General features: G+C 35.5%; 3 protein-coding genes across 4 annotated transcripts in view; 1 reads left to right on the forward strand and 2 right to left on the reverse strand.

The window, feature by feature from the left end:
* si:dkeyp-97b10.3 (NACHT, LRR and PYD domains-containing protein 1a allele 5) overlaps positions 1 to 904 on the reverse strand; it is a 53,341-nt gene extending 52,437 nt beyond the window's left edge. Inside the window, exon 1 of the mRNA XM_056473807.1 lies at positions 651 to 904. Within this exon, the coding sequence (XP_056329782.1) occupies positions 651 to 700 (50 nt within the window). The 5' untranslated portion in view covers positions 701 to 904. The remainder of the gene's footprint in view (positions 1 to 650) is intronic.
* Positions 905 to 12,889: 11,985 nt separating this feature from the next.
* On the forward strand, positions 12,890 to 13,455 carry LOC130241302 (uncharacterized membrane protein C3orf80). The gene has a single exon (XM_056473001.1). The coding sequence runs from the start codon at positions 12,942 to 12,944 to the stop codon at positions 13,428 to 13,430; it is 489 nt and encodes a 162-aa protein (XP_056328976.1). The 5' UTR covers positions 12,890 to 12,941; the 3' UTR covers positions 13,431 to 13,455.
* A 3,719-nt stretch (positions 13,456 to 17,174) lies between these two features.
* Positions 17,175 to 18,780, reverse strand: part of ift80 (intraflagellar transport 80 homolog (Chlamydomonas)) — a 46,948-nt gene continuing 45,342 nt past the window's right edge. For both annotated transcript variants that reach the window (XM_056473747.1, XM_056473749.1), the window contains exons 19-20: positions 17,645 to 17,768; positions 17,175 to 17,432 (exon numbers count right to left, since the gene is read on the reverse strand). In XM_056473747.1, the coding sequence (XP_056329722.1) occupies positions 17,322 to 17,432; positions 17,645 to 17,768 (235 nt within the window). In that variant the 3' untranslated portion in view covers positions 17,175 to 17,321. The remainder of the gene's footprint in view (positions 17,433 to 17,644; positions 17,769 to 18,780) is intronic.

Genomic DNA, 18,780 nt, shown 5'->3' on the forward strand with positions numbered 1-18,780 from the left:
ACTTTGATAGTCATTTGCTGCTTATATGATTTCCCTATTTAGAATTTGCAAAGAATAATTTTCTGAAATTATATTATTAAGCAGAATGTCTGAATATCCGAATATAAAACCAACTTTACCTCTATTTACTTTCCCACGTTACTTCATTAAATTTTTAAAGTGACCCAATATTGTAATATATTACTTTTTCCCACAACATAATAAATATTCATAATTAATTCAATATTATCGCTTACTTAAAAAACGAATCCACTCAATAAGTGTTGTACGTCATATTCAGTTATTAATATTAATGAGTACATCCTTTCCCATAGTATTACTGATACATTCGCATCCAGACCTGCTGCTTACATAAGTTTAAATTTGACTATAACATACTCCACTTTTCGGCTTATTAACTTAAATTAACAACCGAAAGGCACAATTACAGTATGTCGATGGTCGAGTTGCTCTTTAATATTATCAGTGATCATTTAAAAGAGCTTACTGGAGAAAATAAAAGGATCTGTTGAACGCTGAGTCAGTATTGTGACTCGTAAATGTAAGGTACAGTTATTGTGTTACTTTCGGTTTTGCACGACGCTTTGTTGTTGTTGAGCGCGTGCAGAGCAGAATATGGTGTTATGTAGCAGTTCGCCATCAAAACTCACCCGTCGGTCGCGTGGTTTGTTTCTGCATAATCGGCCATGTGCGCGACCATTATTTGCGCGCGAAGATAACTCTTAATTCGCGCCTCAGATTTTCCGTGAGGAGATATTTACAGATAAGAGACAATAAAGCCGGTCAATCCTGAACCCATCCATGCAGCTCACACACACACACACACATTACACACACGCACACTGGTGTTTCCGCCACTGGCAACAGCAGGAAGTGGCGGGAACTCTAAAGCTTGTTTACTGCAAGCCTGTAAACGCGCCATTATTAGGCTACACAAACAAACCAACTAGCCGAAGAAGTGCTAAACAATATACAAATGAAATAACATCAAATTAAGAAGAAGTTATGTGGGTGTAGAACCATAATGGTTTACTACAGTGACTAAGGCCCCCTTGAGGTAATGGTGATGGAGGTGATGGTTTTGGTTGAACAATATAGCACCACTTGGTCAAAACTTGCTATAAATTACTTAGAGTTATCAGCTACCCAGCAAAAATGTTGTGTTAAATAGACGTCTAATAGACATCTAAACGTAGACAGCTTGATTATTATTATTATTATTATTATTATTGTCATTATTATTATCATTATTATCATTTGTATGATTATTATTATTATTATTATTGTTGTCATTTTTATTATTATTATTATTATTATTATTGTCATTATTATTATCATTTGTATGATTATTATTATTATCATTATTATTATTATTATTATTGTTGTCATTTTTATTATTATTATTATTATTATTATTATTATTATTATTATTATTATTATTATTATTGTCATTATTATTATCATTTGTGATTATTATTATTATTACTATTATTATTATTATTATTGTCATTATTATTATCATTATTATCATTTGTATGATTATTATTATTATCATTATTATTATTATTATTATTGTTGTCATTATTATTATTATTATTATTATTATTATTATTATTATTATCATTTATTATTATTATTATCATTATTATTATGATTATTATTATTATTATTATCATTATTATTATTATTATTATTATTATTATCATTTATTATTTTTATTATTATTATTATCATTTATTATTATTATTATTATCATTATTATTATGATTATTATTATTATTATTATCATTATTATTATTATTATTATCATTTATTATTATTATTTTTATTATTATTATTATTATTATTATAATTTTCATTATTATTACTATTATTATTATTATTATTATCATCATTTTTATTATTATTATTATCATTATCATTATTATTATTATTGTTATTATTAATATTACTATTATTATTATTATCATTTGTATGATTATTATTATTATGATTATTATTATTATTATTATTATTGTCATTATTATCATTTGTATGATTATTATTATTATTATTGTGATTATAATAATAATAGTTATTATTATTATAATTTTTATTATCATTTGTATGATTATTATTATTATGATTATTATTATTGTATTTTTTCATCACAATTACAAACCATTCTCAGCCTGGAATTCCTAAGCATTGTTAACCAACTGTGCTAGACTGGTAGATCGCTAGTGCACGTGATTTCACCACATATAGCTGGCTAGTGCACTGTTTATTTATTTATTTTTAGTTTTTCGACAAAGTAGATATCAGAAAAAAAGTCCACAAACAGAAATATGTGATTCTCTTCCCTGTCACTGTTTACATTACATTAAATTTACGTTACCAAGGCAAAGACTGGCGCATTTGTATTACATTCCAGAGAGCTCCATTTTACCAACTCCATAGTGGAGAATTTAACAGTTTCTGCTTACACCAAAACAGGCTTTACCACAACACAAGCAACTGCAAATGATCTGTGTAAGGAAGCAAGCACTGAGACAGTTTTCAAAACAGAAAAGCGTACAGGCGTAGAAGAAACTACAAAATTGGAATTAAATTGACTACACAATCGTACGAAAGGTATGTTCAATAGTATGAATGTGAGTAGTATGAATAGAATTTGGACACACTATATCCACCATTTGTCATGATCACTTGAGTCACTTCACCCCCATTCATTAGATCTCTCATGTTGCATCATGGGATAGCATGGCATTCATTGCTGTCGGCTGAGAACTGAAGCTACCGTAAAGTAAAACTGGGCAAATAAAACTGGAAAAGGGTTTCAGGTTTGAAAACGAGTGAGTACATCCTTATTTCAATGGTTCGGCTGCTGGTGGAGTAATGATGTAGGATATTTTCTTGACGCACTTTGAGTATTGACATTGACCATATCCATCCATTTGTGACCACAGTGAAACCCTCACTTCCAGCCAGATAATGGACATGCGGCAGACACTCAAACCATCTCGAACTGGTTTCTGACAGTGAGTTTACTGTTCGCAAATGTCTCATTTCAACCCAGTCTTACAGCAGTTCATTATATAGTCACAATTTTATCTTATCAATTCACACATACCAATTTTCTCTTTTTTTCCATGTTCCTCAACACAAATTTTAACCTATTGTATTTATTATATATTGTATGCATATCTTTCGTACTAACACATTCTCCCTCCTGACGATCAAACCGATTTTATTTACATTGCACCATGAGCATGTAACACAAGTACATTTGCAATTTATTCAAAATACATGAATATTCCAAGTCTTCTGAGGCAGTGGAACACAAAACAGAGAAAATTTGTGTCTGTGAACACGAATTGATAGATACAATTTTGTGACTAAACAAAATGGTAACCCAGGCTCAATGGAGATGTGTCCAGGGCTACATTTTTGAGAACCGTTAAATAAGTACCAGGGACTACGTCTTCTTGCAGTTTTTATTTTCACAAGTCTACTTGAGGCCGCTGTGTACATTTTTGACAATCTTAAATAGATCACTGTGGCACGTTTTCTAATACATACCATTTCTTGTAAATCCACCAGAGGACGCCGTATATTTCTGCAAATATTAATGTCCTTCTTAACGCCCTCTACCCCAAAGTCAAGCCATAGTGTTCTCAAAAACAAACTAGAGGAGGAAATCCATCACGTTCCATGCACATATACCACAATTTGTCCCATCCTCAATCTTGAACCATTGGACTCGAACCCCACTCCAAAATCCGACACCATACATGGTGAGCTACCGAGCAAACTGACCACACCAGAAAAGTCGTCCATACTGAGGTAAGTGGTCAGCAGTAGCGCTAAAAGGAAACAGAAATTGTTGGCAGTGTCATATCGCCCCCTGCCATTTATTTTTCACACAAATTGTAGCAATATGCAACCCCAGGCACAAATTTCGCTTGTTCTTAAAAACGTATCTGCAAAATAGGGATGGAAACCTTGTGATCTACGAAATAACTAACTTGACAGGAGACTGTGCAGCTGTAAGTATCTCGGTGTCCACCGAAGCGCAGAAGCACAAGCATTGTTTTGGAGCGCAGCGGTTTTATTTTCAGTCAGTTGCTATGATACAGAGTATCCCCTGATTATTTGTTGGCAGTTGCGTGGTTCCACTCCTCCATTGTGATTGGATGGCTAGCTCAAAAGTGACATTGATTGGTGCTGCGTTTTCGCAACAGCTGAAAAAAGACAAGCAATCAGTGTTAACCATAAAACACCTGCTCAGCACCTCGCTACACTGCAGGTGCTAATATAAACATGGCGCTACCATTGACAACAACAGAAACGCTCCGCTTGAAACTGCATGAACCGGAAGCTGCGACTGTTTTTTTTCCGTTTTGTGACACAGTTCCTAGAGAAACGGAGAAAAGGAGAAAACAGTGGGCGGGGCTTGTTTTTTCTACTGCAAGCTGATTGGATGTAGTAAAGTAGGCGTTTCATTCAGAAAGACAGGGAAAAGGGTTTGGGGAGAGTTGTTACAGCAGACTCCTCCTGCTCACCATTTCTGTTTGTTGTCAAAACTGACAGCTGAAGAGGCGTGGTTAAGTTTATTAGCCCCGCCCAATACCTCAGACTGACCTAATCTGAGAATTTAACCCAAAACAAACAGGAAGTGCATTTTTTTTCTGAATGACATGCACAGATGAACGGTTCACCACAAAACTAGCAATGTGAGCTAACAACATCAACATGGTTAGGTTTGATTTCATGTGTACTTTAAGTAAAGCTTAAGTAAACATATTTAACCTGAATATTGACTTAACTGAATCACTTTAAATCATCATATGAGCCATAATCATTAATAAATATGTTTAAATGTATTCTGGTGTACGTTTACTTTCAGGTAGGTTTCTACACACAGTTTTATTAATGAGACGTAGATCCAGTAGAGCACGGGTGAAAGACGCATATAGTGATAAATCTGAAATATAGTATATCATAAAGCAACATAGTGGTAAATCTGCAGCGACTGAGGGACTCTCTCATATCAATATGGAGAGAAAGGTAATTCGTACCAGAATCATGCTAAAAACATGCTAATCTGTATTGGAAACATGTTAGCAACATGCTAATTTGTACTGAAAACATGTTAGCAACATGCTAATTTGTACTGAAAACATGCTAATCTATACTGGCTATTTCCCAGCACATTGTTGAATGAATCAGTGGCATGAAGAGTCAAAGGGGGTCCAGAACAATGCTAATCCATACTAAAATCATGCTAATCTGTACTGGAAACATACTAATGTATACTGTCTATTTCCCAGCACATTGTTGAATGAATCAGTGGCATGAAGAGTCAAAGGGGGCCAAGAACCATGCTAATTCATACTAAAATCATGCTAACAACATGCGAATCCATACTGAAAACATGTTAGCAACATGCTAATTTGTACTGGAAACATGCTAATCCACAGTGGCTATTTCCCAGCCCTTTGTTGAATGAGTCAGTGCCATAAATAGTCTAAGGGGGACCAAAACCATGCTAATCCATACTAAAATCATGCTAACGACATGCTAATCCACACTGGAAACATGCTAGCAACATGTTAATTTGTACTGGAAACACGCTAATCCATACTGGCTATTTCCCAGCACATTGTTGAATGAATGAGTGGCATGAAGAGTCAAATGGGGCCAAGAACCATGCTAATCCATACTAAAATCATGCTAATCCATTATGGAAAAATGCTAGCACCATGCTAATTTGTACTGGAAACATGCTAATCCATACTGGCTATTTCCCAGCACATTGTTGAATGAATGAGTGGCATGAAGAGTCAAAGGGGGCCAAGAACCATGCTAATCCATACTTAAATCATGCTAACAACATGCTAATCCATAATGGAAACATGCTAGCACCATGCTAATTTGTACTGGAAACATGCTAATCCATTCTGGCTATTTCCCAGCACATTGTTGAATGAATGAGTGGCATGAAGAGTCAAAGGGGGCCAAGAACCATGCTAATCCATACTAAAATCATGCTAACAACATGCTAATCCATAATGGAAACATGCTAGCAACATGCTAATCCATATTGGCTAATTCCCAGCACATTGTTGAATGAATCAGTGCCACGAAGAGTCAAAGGGGGCCAAGAACCATGCTAATCCATTCTAAAATCATGCTAACAACATGCAAATCCATATTGAAAACATGCTAGCAACATGCTAATTTGTACTGGAAACATGCTAATCCATATTGGCTATTTCCCAGCACATTGTTAAATGAATCAGTGCCATGGGGAGTTACAGGGGGTCCAAACAATGGCTAGTGAGATTATATTTACAGTAATCAATAATAATGACTCAACCTTGTTCATTAAAAATGTATAAAGACAAAACGCATGGAGCAACAGCAGGGGGATCAATGAATATAAAAGCTACAAATAAACTGCTATATTTAAAACGCTGTAAATTAATTCAGCTGTATTTTATGTGAGGTGCAATAAAAAGATATACAGTTGAATTCAGAATTATTGGCCCTCTTGTGATTTTTATTTTATTTTATTTTACATATTTCTCAAATGATGTTTAATAATGTTTTTTTTTTTCATTTTCCATTTTATTAGCCCTGCTTACAAAAAGTGGTGTTATTCAAAAAGGTGCCATCAAAACAATGCGAGCCGCAGTCTCTGTCAATAAACGTTTATTTGAATGTTCTGCTCATGAATTTAGGACTCAGAATTGCGACTTTTTTCCTCAAAATTCTGACTTTATAACTTACAATTACGACATTTTACCTCAGAATTTGGACTTTATAACTTACAATTACGACATTTTACCTCAGAATTTGGACTTTATAACTTACAATTACGACATTTTACCTCAGAATTTGGACTTTATAACTCACAATCTTGACTTTTTACCTCAAAATTCAGACTTTAAAACACAATTACAACTTTTCACCTCAGAGTTTAGACTTTACAACTCGTATTTATGACTTCTTACCTCAGAATTTTGACTTTGTAACTAGCAATTACGACTTCTTACCTCAGAATTTGGACTTTATAACTCGCATTTATGACTTCTTACCTCAGAATTTGGAGTTTATAAATCGCAATCTCGACTTCTTATCTCAGTATTATGACTTTATAATTCACAATTACAACTTTTTACCTTCAAATTCGGACTTTATAACTTACAATTACTACTATTCACCTCAGAATTTTGACTTTATAACTCACAATCTTGACTTTTTACCTCAAAATTCAGACTTTAAAACTCACAATTACAACTTTTCACCTCAGAGTTTAGACTTTATAACTCGCATTTATGACTACTCACCTCAGAATTTGAAGTTTTTAAATCGCAATTTCGACTTTTTACCTCAGAATTTTATCTTTATGCCTCGCAATTGTGACTTTTTACTTCAGAATTCTGACTTCATAACTCGCAGTTGTGACTTTTTACCTCAGAATTCACTTAATAACTCATAATTACAACTTTTTACCTCAGAATTTTGACTTTATAATTTGCAATTGTGACTTTATACCTCAGAATTTTGACGTGTAATTAGCAATTACAACTTTTTACCTAAAAATTCAGACTTTATATCTCACAATTACAACTTTTCACCTCAGAGTTTAGACTTTACAACTTGTATTTATGACTTCTTACCTCAGAATTTTGACTTTATAACTCACAATTACGACTTTTCACCTCAGAATTTGGACTTCATAACTTGCAATTGTGACTTTATACCTCAGAATTTTGACTTTGTAATTCGTAGGTACAACTTTTTACCTCAAAATTATAACTTTATAACTCACAATTACGACTTTTCACCTCCGAATTTTGACTTTATAACTCGCATTTATGACTTATTACCTCAGAATTTGGAGTTTATAAATCGCAATCTCGACTTCTGATCTCAGTATTTTGACTTTATAATTCACAATTACAACTTTTTTCCTTAAAATTCAGACATTAAAACTCACAATTACAACTTTTCACCTCTGAATTTAGACTTTATAACTCGCAATTGTGACTTTTTCCTCAGAATTCACTTTATAACTCACAATTACGACTTTTCACCTTAGAATTTAGACTTTACAACTCGCATTTATGACTACTTACCTGAGAATTCGGAGTTTTTAAATCGCAATCTCGACTTTTTACCTCAGAATTTTGTCTTTATGCCTCGCAATTGTGACTTTTTACTTCAGAATTCTGACTTCATAACTCGCAGTTGCGACTTTTTACCTCAGAATTCACATAATAACTCATAATTACAACTTTTTACCTCAGAATTCTGACTTTATAACTTGCAATTGTGACTTTATACCTCAGAATTTTGACGTGTAATTAGCAATTACAACTTTTTACCTCAAAATTCAGACTTTATATCTCACAATTACAACTTTTCACCTCCGAATTTGGCCTTTATAATTTACAATTGTGACTTTATACCTCAGAATTCACTTAATAACTCGTAATTACAACTTTTTACCTAAGAATTCTGACTTTATAACTTAAAATAATTAAAATATCACATCAGAGGGAATACTTTTTACATCACTCATCATTAAACTAATTGTGAAACTACTGTAAAATGAAGTGCCATAAAAGCTAGTCAAGAATGCACTCAAAAACATTTAATGGAAGCAAATTATATTTATTTGGTCAAAAATAGGAAATATTTATGCTTATCTTTGAACGATGGAGTATAAAAACCCTGTTTACAAAAAGTGCTATGAAGAAGCTGCCATCAAAACAATGCTAGCCGCAGTCTCTGTCAGCAAATGTTTATTTGAATGTTCTGCTAATGACACCGAGTTTCATATTTCAGTAAATGAGAGCGACTGCAGTGAGAAACCCGATCCCTCATGAATCTGGCTGGCCAACTTGACTCTGTTCCAGTGTATTTGATGGCATAATGCTCCGGTAATCACATTTGACCAATTGGACATTAGCTCTGTTTATGAGAAGCAAATATCGACTTGAGTCTTACAGGCAAACTTTGGTAAATGTATACTGCACAGTCATTCTGCCTTTTTCAAGGCTCGTAACGTAATTTTGCCTCCATTTGCACATAAAGCCAATATTGTAAAGCTGACGGTTCCTCCAGATTTAACACTGCATGGCAAACCTAAATACATATTATACACAAATGGAAACTTCTTTTTAACAAACATTTTTGTGTGATAAATGAAAATGTTTCTTTCTCCATTCATTGTCACTCACACACTAAACTATTATGTTATGTCAAATACCCTTAGATTAATATTAACATCTAAAAGTAACAAATATATTGAGTAATCATTGGATTAATAATTTTACATTCCAGTACAATTGATAAATTTCATGTCTAAAGTTGTGTCCCCTCATTCAACTGTAATTTTGTTTTCATCTGTTACTCAACAAAATACATGATTCTGACTTTATAACTCGCAATTGGGACTTTTCACCTTAGAATTCTTACATTATAACTCACAAATGTGACCTTTTACCTCAGAATCCTGACTATAACTTGCAATTCCGACTTTTTACCTGAGAACTGGCTTTATAACTCACAATTGCGAATTTTTACCTCAGAATTGTGACTATAACTCACAATAAATGAGTTTTTACCTCAGACTTCTGACATTTAAACTTGCAATTGCGATTTTTTTACCTAAAAATTCTGACTTTATAACTCAGAATTGGGACTTTTTACCTCAGTATTCTGACTTTATAACTTGCAATTGCGATGTTTTTACCTCAGAATTGTGACTTTATAACTCGTAATTGTCTTTTTGCCTCAGAATTTCGACTTTTTACCTCAGAATTCTGACTGTAACTCTCAAACCGTGACTTTTTACCTCACAATTCTGACATTATAACTCGCAATTATGACTTTTTAACTCAGAATTTTCACATTATACCTCAGAATTCACAATTGCGACTTTTCATCTCAGAATTCTGACATTATAACTCACAATTGTGAATTTTAACCTCAGAATTTGTACTTTATTACTCACAATTACGACTTTTTATCTAAATTTTGACATTTTACCTCGGAATATTGACATTATAACTCCCAATTGCGACTTTTTACCTCAGAATTGTGACTATAACTCACAATAAATGAGATTTTACCTCAGACTTCTGACATTTAAACGCAATTGCGATTTTTTTACCTAAAAATTCTGACTTTATAACTCAGAATTGGGACTTTTTACCTCAGTATTCTGACTTTATAACTTGCAATTGCGATGTTTTTTCCTCAGAATTGTGACTATAACTTGCAATTGCGACTTTTTACCTCAGAATTTGGACTTTATAACTCACAATTGCGACTTTTTACCTCAGAATTTGGACTTTATAATTCGCAGTTACGACTTTTTACCTCAGAACTTTGAATTTATAACTCGCAATTGCAACTTTTTACCTCAGAATTGTCACTATAACCTGCAATTATGTCTTTTCACCTCAGAACTCTGACTTTATAACTCGCAATTGGGACTTTTCACCTTAGGATTCTTACATTATAACTCACAAATGTGACCTTTTACCTCAGAATCCTGACTATAACTTGCAATTCCGACTTTTTACCTAAGAACTGGCTTTATAACTCACAATTGCGACTTTTTACCTCAGAATTGTGACTATAACTCACAATAAATGAGTTTTTACCTCAGAATTGTGACTTTATAACTCGTAATTGTCTTTTTGCCTCAGAATTTCGACTTTTTACCTCAGAATTCTGACTGTAACTCTCAAACCGTGACTTTTTACCTCACAATTCTGACATTATAACTCGCAATTATGACTTTTTAACTCAGAATTTTCACATTATACCTCAGAATTCACAATTGCGACTTTTCATCTCAGAATTCTGACATTATAACTCACAATTTTGAATTTTAACCTCAGAATTTGTACTTTATTACTCACAATTACGACTTTTTATCTAAATTTTGACATTTTACCTCAGAATATTGACATTATAACTCCCAATTGCGACTTTTTACCTCAGAATTGTGACTATAACTTGCAATAAATGACTTTTTACCTCAGACTTCTGACATTTAAACGCAATTGCGATTTTTTTACCTAAAAATTCTGACTTTAAAACTCAGAATTGGGACTTTTTACCTCAGAATTCTGACTTTAAAACTTGCAATTGCGATGTTTTTTCCTCAGAATTGTGACTATAACTTGCAATTATGACTTTTTACCTCAGAATTTGTAATTTATAACTCACAATTATGACTTTTTACCTCAGAATTTGGACTTTATAATTCGCAGTTACGACTTTTTACCTCAGAACTTTGAATTTATAACTCGCAATTGCAACTTTTTACCTCAGAATTGTCACTATAACCTGCAATTATGTCTTTTCACCTCAGAACTCTGACTTTATAACTCGCAATTGTCTTTTTGCCTCAGAGTTTCGACTTTTTACCTCAGAATTCACAACTGAGACTTTTTCCCTCAGAATTCTGACTTTAAACATCACAATAGTTACTTTTTACCTCAGAATTTTCAGATTATAACTCACAATTGCAACTTTTTACCTCAGCATTCTGACTTTATAACTCGCAATTGTCTTTTTACCTCAGAATTCACAATTGCGACTTTTCATCTCAAAATTCTGACATTATAACTCACAATTGTGAATTTTAACCTCAGAATTTGTACTTTATTACTCACAATTATAACTTTTACCTAAATTTTGACATTTTACCTCAGAATATTGACATAACTCACACTTGCGACTTTTTAACCTCAGAATTTCGACATTTTAACTTACAATTTTACCTCAGAATTCACAATAATTATGACGTTTTACTTCTGACATTTAAACTTGCAATTGCAACTTTTTACCTTAAAATTCTGACTTCATAACTCGCAACTATGACTTTTTACCTAATTTTCACATTATAACTTTTTACCTAAATTTACAATTGCGACTTTTCACCTCAGAATTCTGACATTATAACTCACAATTGTGAATTTTAACCTCAGAATTTGTACTTTATTACTCACAATTACAACTTTTTACCTCAATTTCGACTTTATAACTCGTAATTGCAACATTTTACCTCAGAATATGGACTTTATAACTCGCAATTGTCTTTTGACCCCTGAATTCTGACTTTATAACTCGCAATTATCTTTTGACCCCTGAATCCTGACTTTATTTCTTAGAAATGTAAGTTAATATCCCACAAACCTGACTTACAACTCGCAACTTGAGATAAAAAGCCGCAACAACCTTTTTGTTTTTAATTCAGTAGCAGAAACAGGCTTCCAAACTTAGCACAGCTGATTATGCACTTAAACTTAAATCCTTTTCTAGCCTTAATAACATCGCCAATATCGATCTGTAATCACAAGAAGCTCCAGCAAACAATTGCATGCTCTTCATCAGTATTACTCACTCCTCGCTAATCTCGTTACGCTGTAAGATGAACTGTATAACGCAAAACGAAATATAGCTCAGCGCTTCAGTAAGGCTGGTGTTTATAGTTTGAGCAGTAATGGCTCCATTCAAACCCACAGAGAAACAGTGCCATGCATTTTTAATCAGGTGGCTTTATAAAAGTCACCTTCTTCTCCATTCTGAGAGACGGAGACTCAAACGGACTGAAGGAGAGGGCAGAAGATGGTGATTTAATAACATTTGCTCTACAATTTAATTCATTTTTGTGTGTGTGTGTGTGCATGAACACAGCCACACCATACACTTCTCTGGAGTTGATTCAGAAAGTATAACATTTGGACTACAATTTCTTTATGTGTGTGTGTGTGTGTGTGTGTGTGTGTGTGTGTGTGTGTGTGTGTGTGTGTGTGTGTGTGTGTGTGTGTGTGCATGAACAGAGCTGCAGAACGCACTTCTCCAGTTGATTCAGAAAGTAAATTTGGTGCGTGCCTGAAGGAGCATCAGATATCTAATGCATTGAAAGCATGAGAGCGAGGACGTTTCTGAGTGTTGCTCCCGTGTTTCTGAGCATCTCCTGCGCTGCGCTGAAAAGCTGTGCGGAGATCCAGTGTGAGGAAGACCAGAAATGCTGCAGGTCTCAGAACAGCAGCCAACAGGACGTCCAATGCTGTAAAGTGCACAGTTTTCTGGATAACCTGGACTGGCTGGTGCGCAGACTGTCGGGTCTGCTGATCCTGCTGCTGCTCTTCATTGTGGGATACTTCATCCAGCGGGTGGTGTGTCCCCGTCCCAGACACCAGTCTCCAGAGGAGCCGTCTCTCCTGCACGGACACGCATTATCCCAGGACTCGCTCTCCGGGGGATTCAGCTCTCCGGTTCTGCTGCTTCCTGCATACGAGGAGGTGAAAAGTCTGCCCACGTATGAGGAGATCATGATGGAGAGCAATGGAGACGCTCTGAACTTAAACACAAGGGCGCTGCAGACGTCGAGAAGAGCCAGAAACTCTCTGTAAACTCCTGCGTTTTATATAGTGTGTGTGTGTGTGTGTGTGTGTGTGTGTGTGTGTGTGTGTGTGTGTGTGTGTTTTTACAGATGTTCTAGCTCTACTGCATGCACAATATGTGTTAGTAGCTGATCTGAGTACAGTGTGTGTTGTAATTTTCATATAACACAGCTTGAAATATCACTTTAATTCAGATTGTAAGAGAATTACAGTGATTTCAATAATGCTAAAGAGATGCTGAAGATGCTATGGTAAAAATGTGTAAGCTACTGGGTAACAATAAGACCCTTAAAGGCATAGTTCACCCAAAAAAAGAACATTTAAAGAGTTTTACAATGTTATTTTCACAATGTAACTACCGAAGAGTTGAGCTTTAAATCGAACAATTATCAAAACGCTGTATTTTTTGAGCGAGATGCTAATGGTCTAATCCGATTCAATGATCTATGCTAAGCTAAGCTAAAAGTGCTTCAATTCTCCAGTTCTGCTGTTTCCGACATACGAGAAGGTGAAAAATCTGCCCACATGAGGAGATCATGATGGAGAGCAATGGAGACGCTCTGAACTCAAACACAGGGACGCTGCAGATGTCTCGAAGAGCCAGAAACTCTCTGTAAACTCCTGCCTTTTATATAGTGTGTGTGTGTGTTTTTACAGATGTTCTAGCTCTACTGCATGCACAATATGTGTTAGTAGCTGATCTGAGTACAGTGTGTGTTGTAATTTTCATATAACACAGCTTGAAATATCACTTTAATTCAGATTGTAAGAGAATTACAGTGATTTCAATAATGCTAAGGAGATGCTAAAGATGCTATGGTAAAAATGTGTAAGCTATTGGGTAACAATAAAACCCTTAAAGGCATAGTTCACCCAAATAAGAACATTTAAAGAGTTTTACAATGTTATTTTCACAATGTAACTACCGAAGAGTCGAGCTTTAAATAGAACAATTATCAAAACGCTGTATTTTTTGAGCGAGATGCTAATGGTCTAATCCGATTCAATGATCTATGCTAAGCTAAGCTAAGCTAAAAGTGCTTCAATTCTCTAGTTCTGCTGTTTCCGACATACGAGAAGGTGAAAAATCTGCCCACATGAAGAGATCATGATGGAGAGCAATGGAGACGCTCTGAACTCAAACACAAGAGAGAAACTCTCTGTCATTTTATACTGTGCCCTTTTGGCCCATTTCCACTGAGTGGTACGGTATGGTTCGATTTGGTAAAGGTCACCTGTACCGAACCGTACCGTACCGTTACCAGTCAGTGGAAACGAGCCATTTGTTTGATTAGTTGATGTTTTTAACAGACGTTCTAGCTCTATTGCATGCAAACAAAATGTGTTAGTAGCTGATCTGAGTACAGTGTGGGTTTTAAACACAGTGCACTGTAAAAAATGCTGGGATCCACACAGTTGATTTGTGTTGGGACAACATGTACGAATTAAGTTAGCTTATTTTTTTAATTTTACTTAAGTGTGTTGAACATTAAACAATTATGTTGCGTCAACAAGTGTGCTTTTTTAAACAAGCGTATTTATTTATACAAGCTTTAAATGAGCTCATTTTAAATAAGTAGCTTGAACAAATAGGCACTTTTCAGTGTGCTGGAAATGCCACATTTTTTTTCAGATTGTAAAACATGACCATGATTTCAAGGGTTAAAAAAACCCCAGTAAAAATCTGTAACCTGGCTTCATGGTTCAACTGTGACCAGGTTAACCAGACGTTTCCTTAATATATACGGTGGTCCTCGAATTCCCTGCATGACACTTCACTTATTATGCTTTTTTTTGTTTAAGATATTACTCTGGCTGTTTTTTTAATCAACAATAGACATTAGAGTTTCATGTTAGATCTCATTTAGAGAAATCATGTATGTTTCATTGCTTCACGGTCATGTGTGTTCCCATGATGGTGTTTAGTAGTTATGTGAATACTACTAAACATAACCATCAGTGAGACAAAAATGGTCATTTGTATGGTGGGATTTAAGCATTGCGATATACGATCAATAAAATATACAATTACATTCTTAAAGGCCAGCTATTTTACCTCTTTTTTGATATTTAAGATCAGTCTTTTGTGTCTCCAGAATGTGTCTGTAAAGTTTCAGCTCAAAACACCCATCAGATTATTTATTAGAGCTTTCAGAATATTGGATTTTCTGCTCTGAGCACGCTGTAGATGTTTTTGTGGCCTGTGCCTTTAATGCTGGTTCTCCCCGCCCACCATTCGTACGTGTCTGTCAGAGTGTGCCTCAATCTCCGCCTCCGCTGCGTCAGGTAAACAACACAGTGACAGACATGAAGGAAGCAGATCTCACCTATTATTTGTGAGAAATACTACAGTAAGAACTTTAGTAATGATTATTTGATGTATTTGTTGTGGAGTTAATTCAAACCTTTCTGCAACGATAAGTCACAAACACAGCGTGTGCGTTTAAATTCGCACTGTTTTTGCATGTCAAATGTGACAGGACACACGTTAATATCCAATTCTGTATAATTTAAGTCAGGACTTTTTGTGTTTATATATCACAGTGTACTCAGAGAAGTGTGCAAAAGAGGAGGTGCACCATATGGGAAACGCAAGCATTACTTAACCAATTGTTAAGATCTCCAAATCCTGATCTTTTATTTTAGATCTGCTGTTATGTATGTGTCATCCAGTAGATGGCAGTATAGGACATTAAAATGACTGTGCATGACTGGATCTAAAGACACATGCTTTGCTATAATACAGCAGGTGCAAAGCAGTGTGTGTCAAAACAATTCTGTGTCTGAATTCAAAGTGTACCACGATGACAAAATGGCAAATGCAGTATGTCCAGATTAAATTCAAACAACATATATTAATCACTTTTTTTTTATCTGTCCTTAAACAGACGTTTTTACCATAAATAATTTCTGTGGGATGCATTTAGCTTCAAAGTTGACTGAAAAAACTTTATATATGATAGCGTCACACAGTTGCTGCATATTTGGCAACGTCAAACCAGGCAACGTTTCTCCAATCTTCTATTGTCCAGTTTTGGTGAGCCTGTGTGAATTGTAGCCTCAGTTTCCTGTTCTTAGCTGACAGGAGGGGCACCCGGTGTGGTCTTCTGCTGCTGTAGCCCATCAGCCTCAAGGTTGGACGTGTTGTGTGTTCAGAGATGCTCTTCTGCAGACCTAGGTTGTAACGAGTGCTTATTTGAGCTACTGTTGTCTTTCTATCAGCTGGAACCAGTCTGGCCATTCTCCTCTGACCTCTGGCATCAACAAGGCATTTGCGCTCACAGAACTGCTGCTCACTGGATATTTCCTCTTAGTCGGACCATTCTCTGTAAACCCTAGAGATGGTTGTGCATGAAAATCCCAGCAGATCAGCAGTTTCTGAAATACTCAGAGCAGCACGTCTGGCACCAACAACCATGCCACATTCCAAGTCCCTTAAATCCCCTTTCTTCCCCATTCTGATGCTCGCTTTGAACTGCAGCAGATCGTCTTGACCATGTCTACATACCTAAATGCATTGAGCTGCTGTGCCATGGCTGATTAGAAATTTGCGATAACAAGCAGTTGGACAGGTGTACCTAATAAAGTGGCCGGTGAGTGTAAATGTTTCCTCTCATTTGTAGATGGCTTTGTTTGTAACTGAATCCCAGATGATGTATGTTAGGTGTAAACAGATCTCATTCACTCTATCACCAATGCAAGTATTTTTCTTTTAAATCTCAATTTATTGAAAAAAACTAAACAAATCTCTTCTGAAAGACACTTTTCTGAAAGACGTTGTTACAAAGTGATCAGATAAATAAAACAGAACCAGACATGATGCATGTTGACAGTGTGTGTGTGCATAAATCAGTGTCTGTCCAGCCTGGATTTACCTGAACTAGATAAGAAAGTGTGTGTTTATCGCCTAACAGACACACTGCTTCTGACAGACGAGTTGGCTGCTCTTTCCCGCTCCTTAGCGAACTCCATTTCAATTTTAGCCTGGATCTTCTCCCAGTCCACCTCCACCTGAACACAACAGGAGATGACAGAGTGAGACATTGGGCCTCATTCACTAAACATGCGTGCGCACAAATGTGGATATGGACATTTTTCACGATACGAATACGAAAAGTATAGCATAACTATCAAAAACGTACACAATTACTAGTGAATGAGACGCATTGTTTGGGAAACTAATCCCGTCTGAATAGTGTAAATGGACATGAAGGGGAACATACTCCCTCAGAGTACTGCAGGAATCTCTTGTTGGTCTCCTGTTTGCCAAAGTCCTGCAGGAACTTGTGTCTGTGAGCGAGCACCGTGTCCACGTGGGTTTTGTACTTGACCGCTAACTCCAGCGCCCTGCAGAGAGAAACACATGAGCACAACACACACACATACAGGTCTGTCAAAATAATCAACATATCGACTTATCATGCAACACATGAACATGACTTCAATCATTTTTGATGATGCAGTATATATCATCCGTCATGTTTACATAAAATAAGATGTCTTCAAAATGTTATCTGATTGTGCAGCTTCTGTCATCTCATCTAATCTCCACTGGAGGGATCAGCGAGTTCAGGGTTCAACAACTACTGACAGATTCAGAAGAAGGTGTCCAAATGAGCTCAGTTCCGAATCTGTGGTCCACTTCTAGAAAAGTGACGATTCAGGAATAACGTTAAAGCCATTTTACAAGCACATTTACATGCCGTTCTTGTCCCTTGAATGTGTTTTTGATTATTTATATGCTGTTGTATAATCGTTATATAAACACAGATATAAATTGGTCTTCAAGAGTCAAGCGTGTTTGGCATGCTGTCCCGGGAGAGAGCCCTGAGCTCATAAGATCCTCAAGCCCTGGGCTCCCTCCTGTTTGTAAAGTGAGAGGGGAGTTTGAGTTCAGATAGGCCTCGAGAACTCCCCTACTTATTATATGGCTAATGGCAATGCTGATAAACAGCGCATCAGTGGTACCAATTTGGTTTGATCAATTCAATTCGCCTTGTTCATTTCGTCACTGGAAATGGCTTGAAACAAATAGACACTTGACAGTAACGTGACTGAATATGTGTGAATAAACATGAATGAACAACCCAATGCAGCAGATTATACAGTAACAAAGTTCTATCAGTTACATTTGAGATTTTTTTACATTTTAGTCTCGTCATAGCCTAGTCAGCGCATTAGAGCGTGCACATTCAGAGTTTGTAGTCATATTACTATATTATATATTATTCATATTAGTCATCCAGAAACATGGATTTTCCTACCACTGCTATGCTGATGATACCCAGCTATACCTCTCTTTTCACCCTGATGATCCCTCGGTTCCAGCTTGCATCTCAGCCTGCCTGTCAGACATTTC

This window comes from Danio aesculapii, chromosome 15 (assembly GCF_903798145.1).
Source record: "Danio aesculapii chromosome 15, fDanAes4.1, whole genome shotgun sequence".
Classification (NCBI taxonomy): domain Eukaryota; kingdom Metazoa; phylum Chordata; class Actinopteri; order Cypriniformes; family Danionidae; genus Danio; species Danio aesculapii.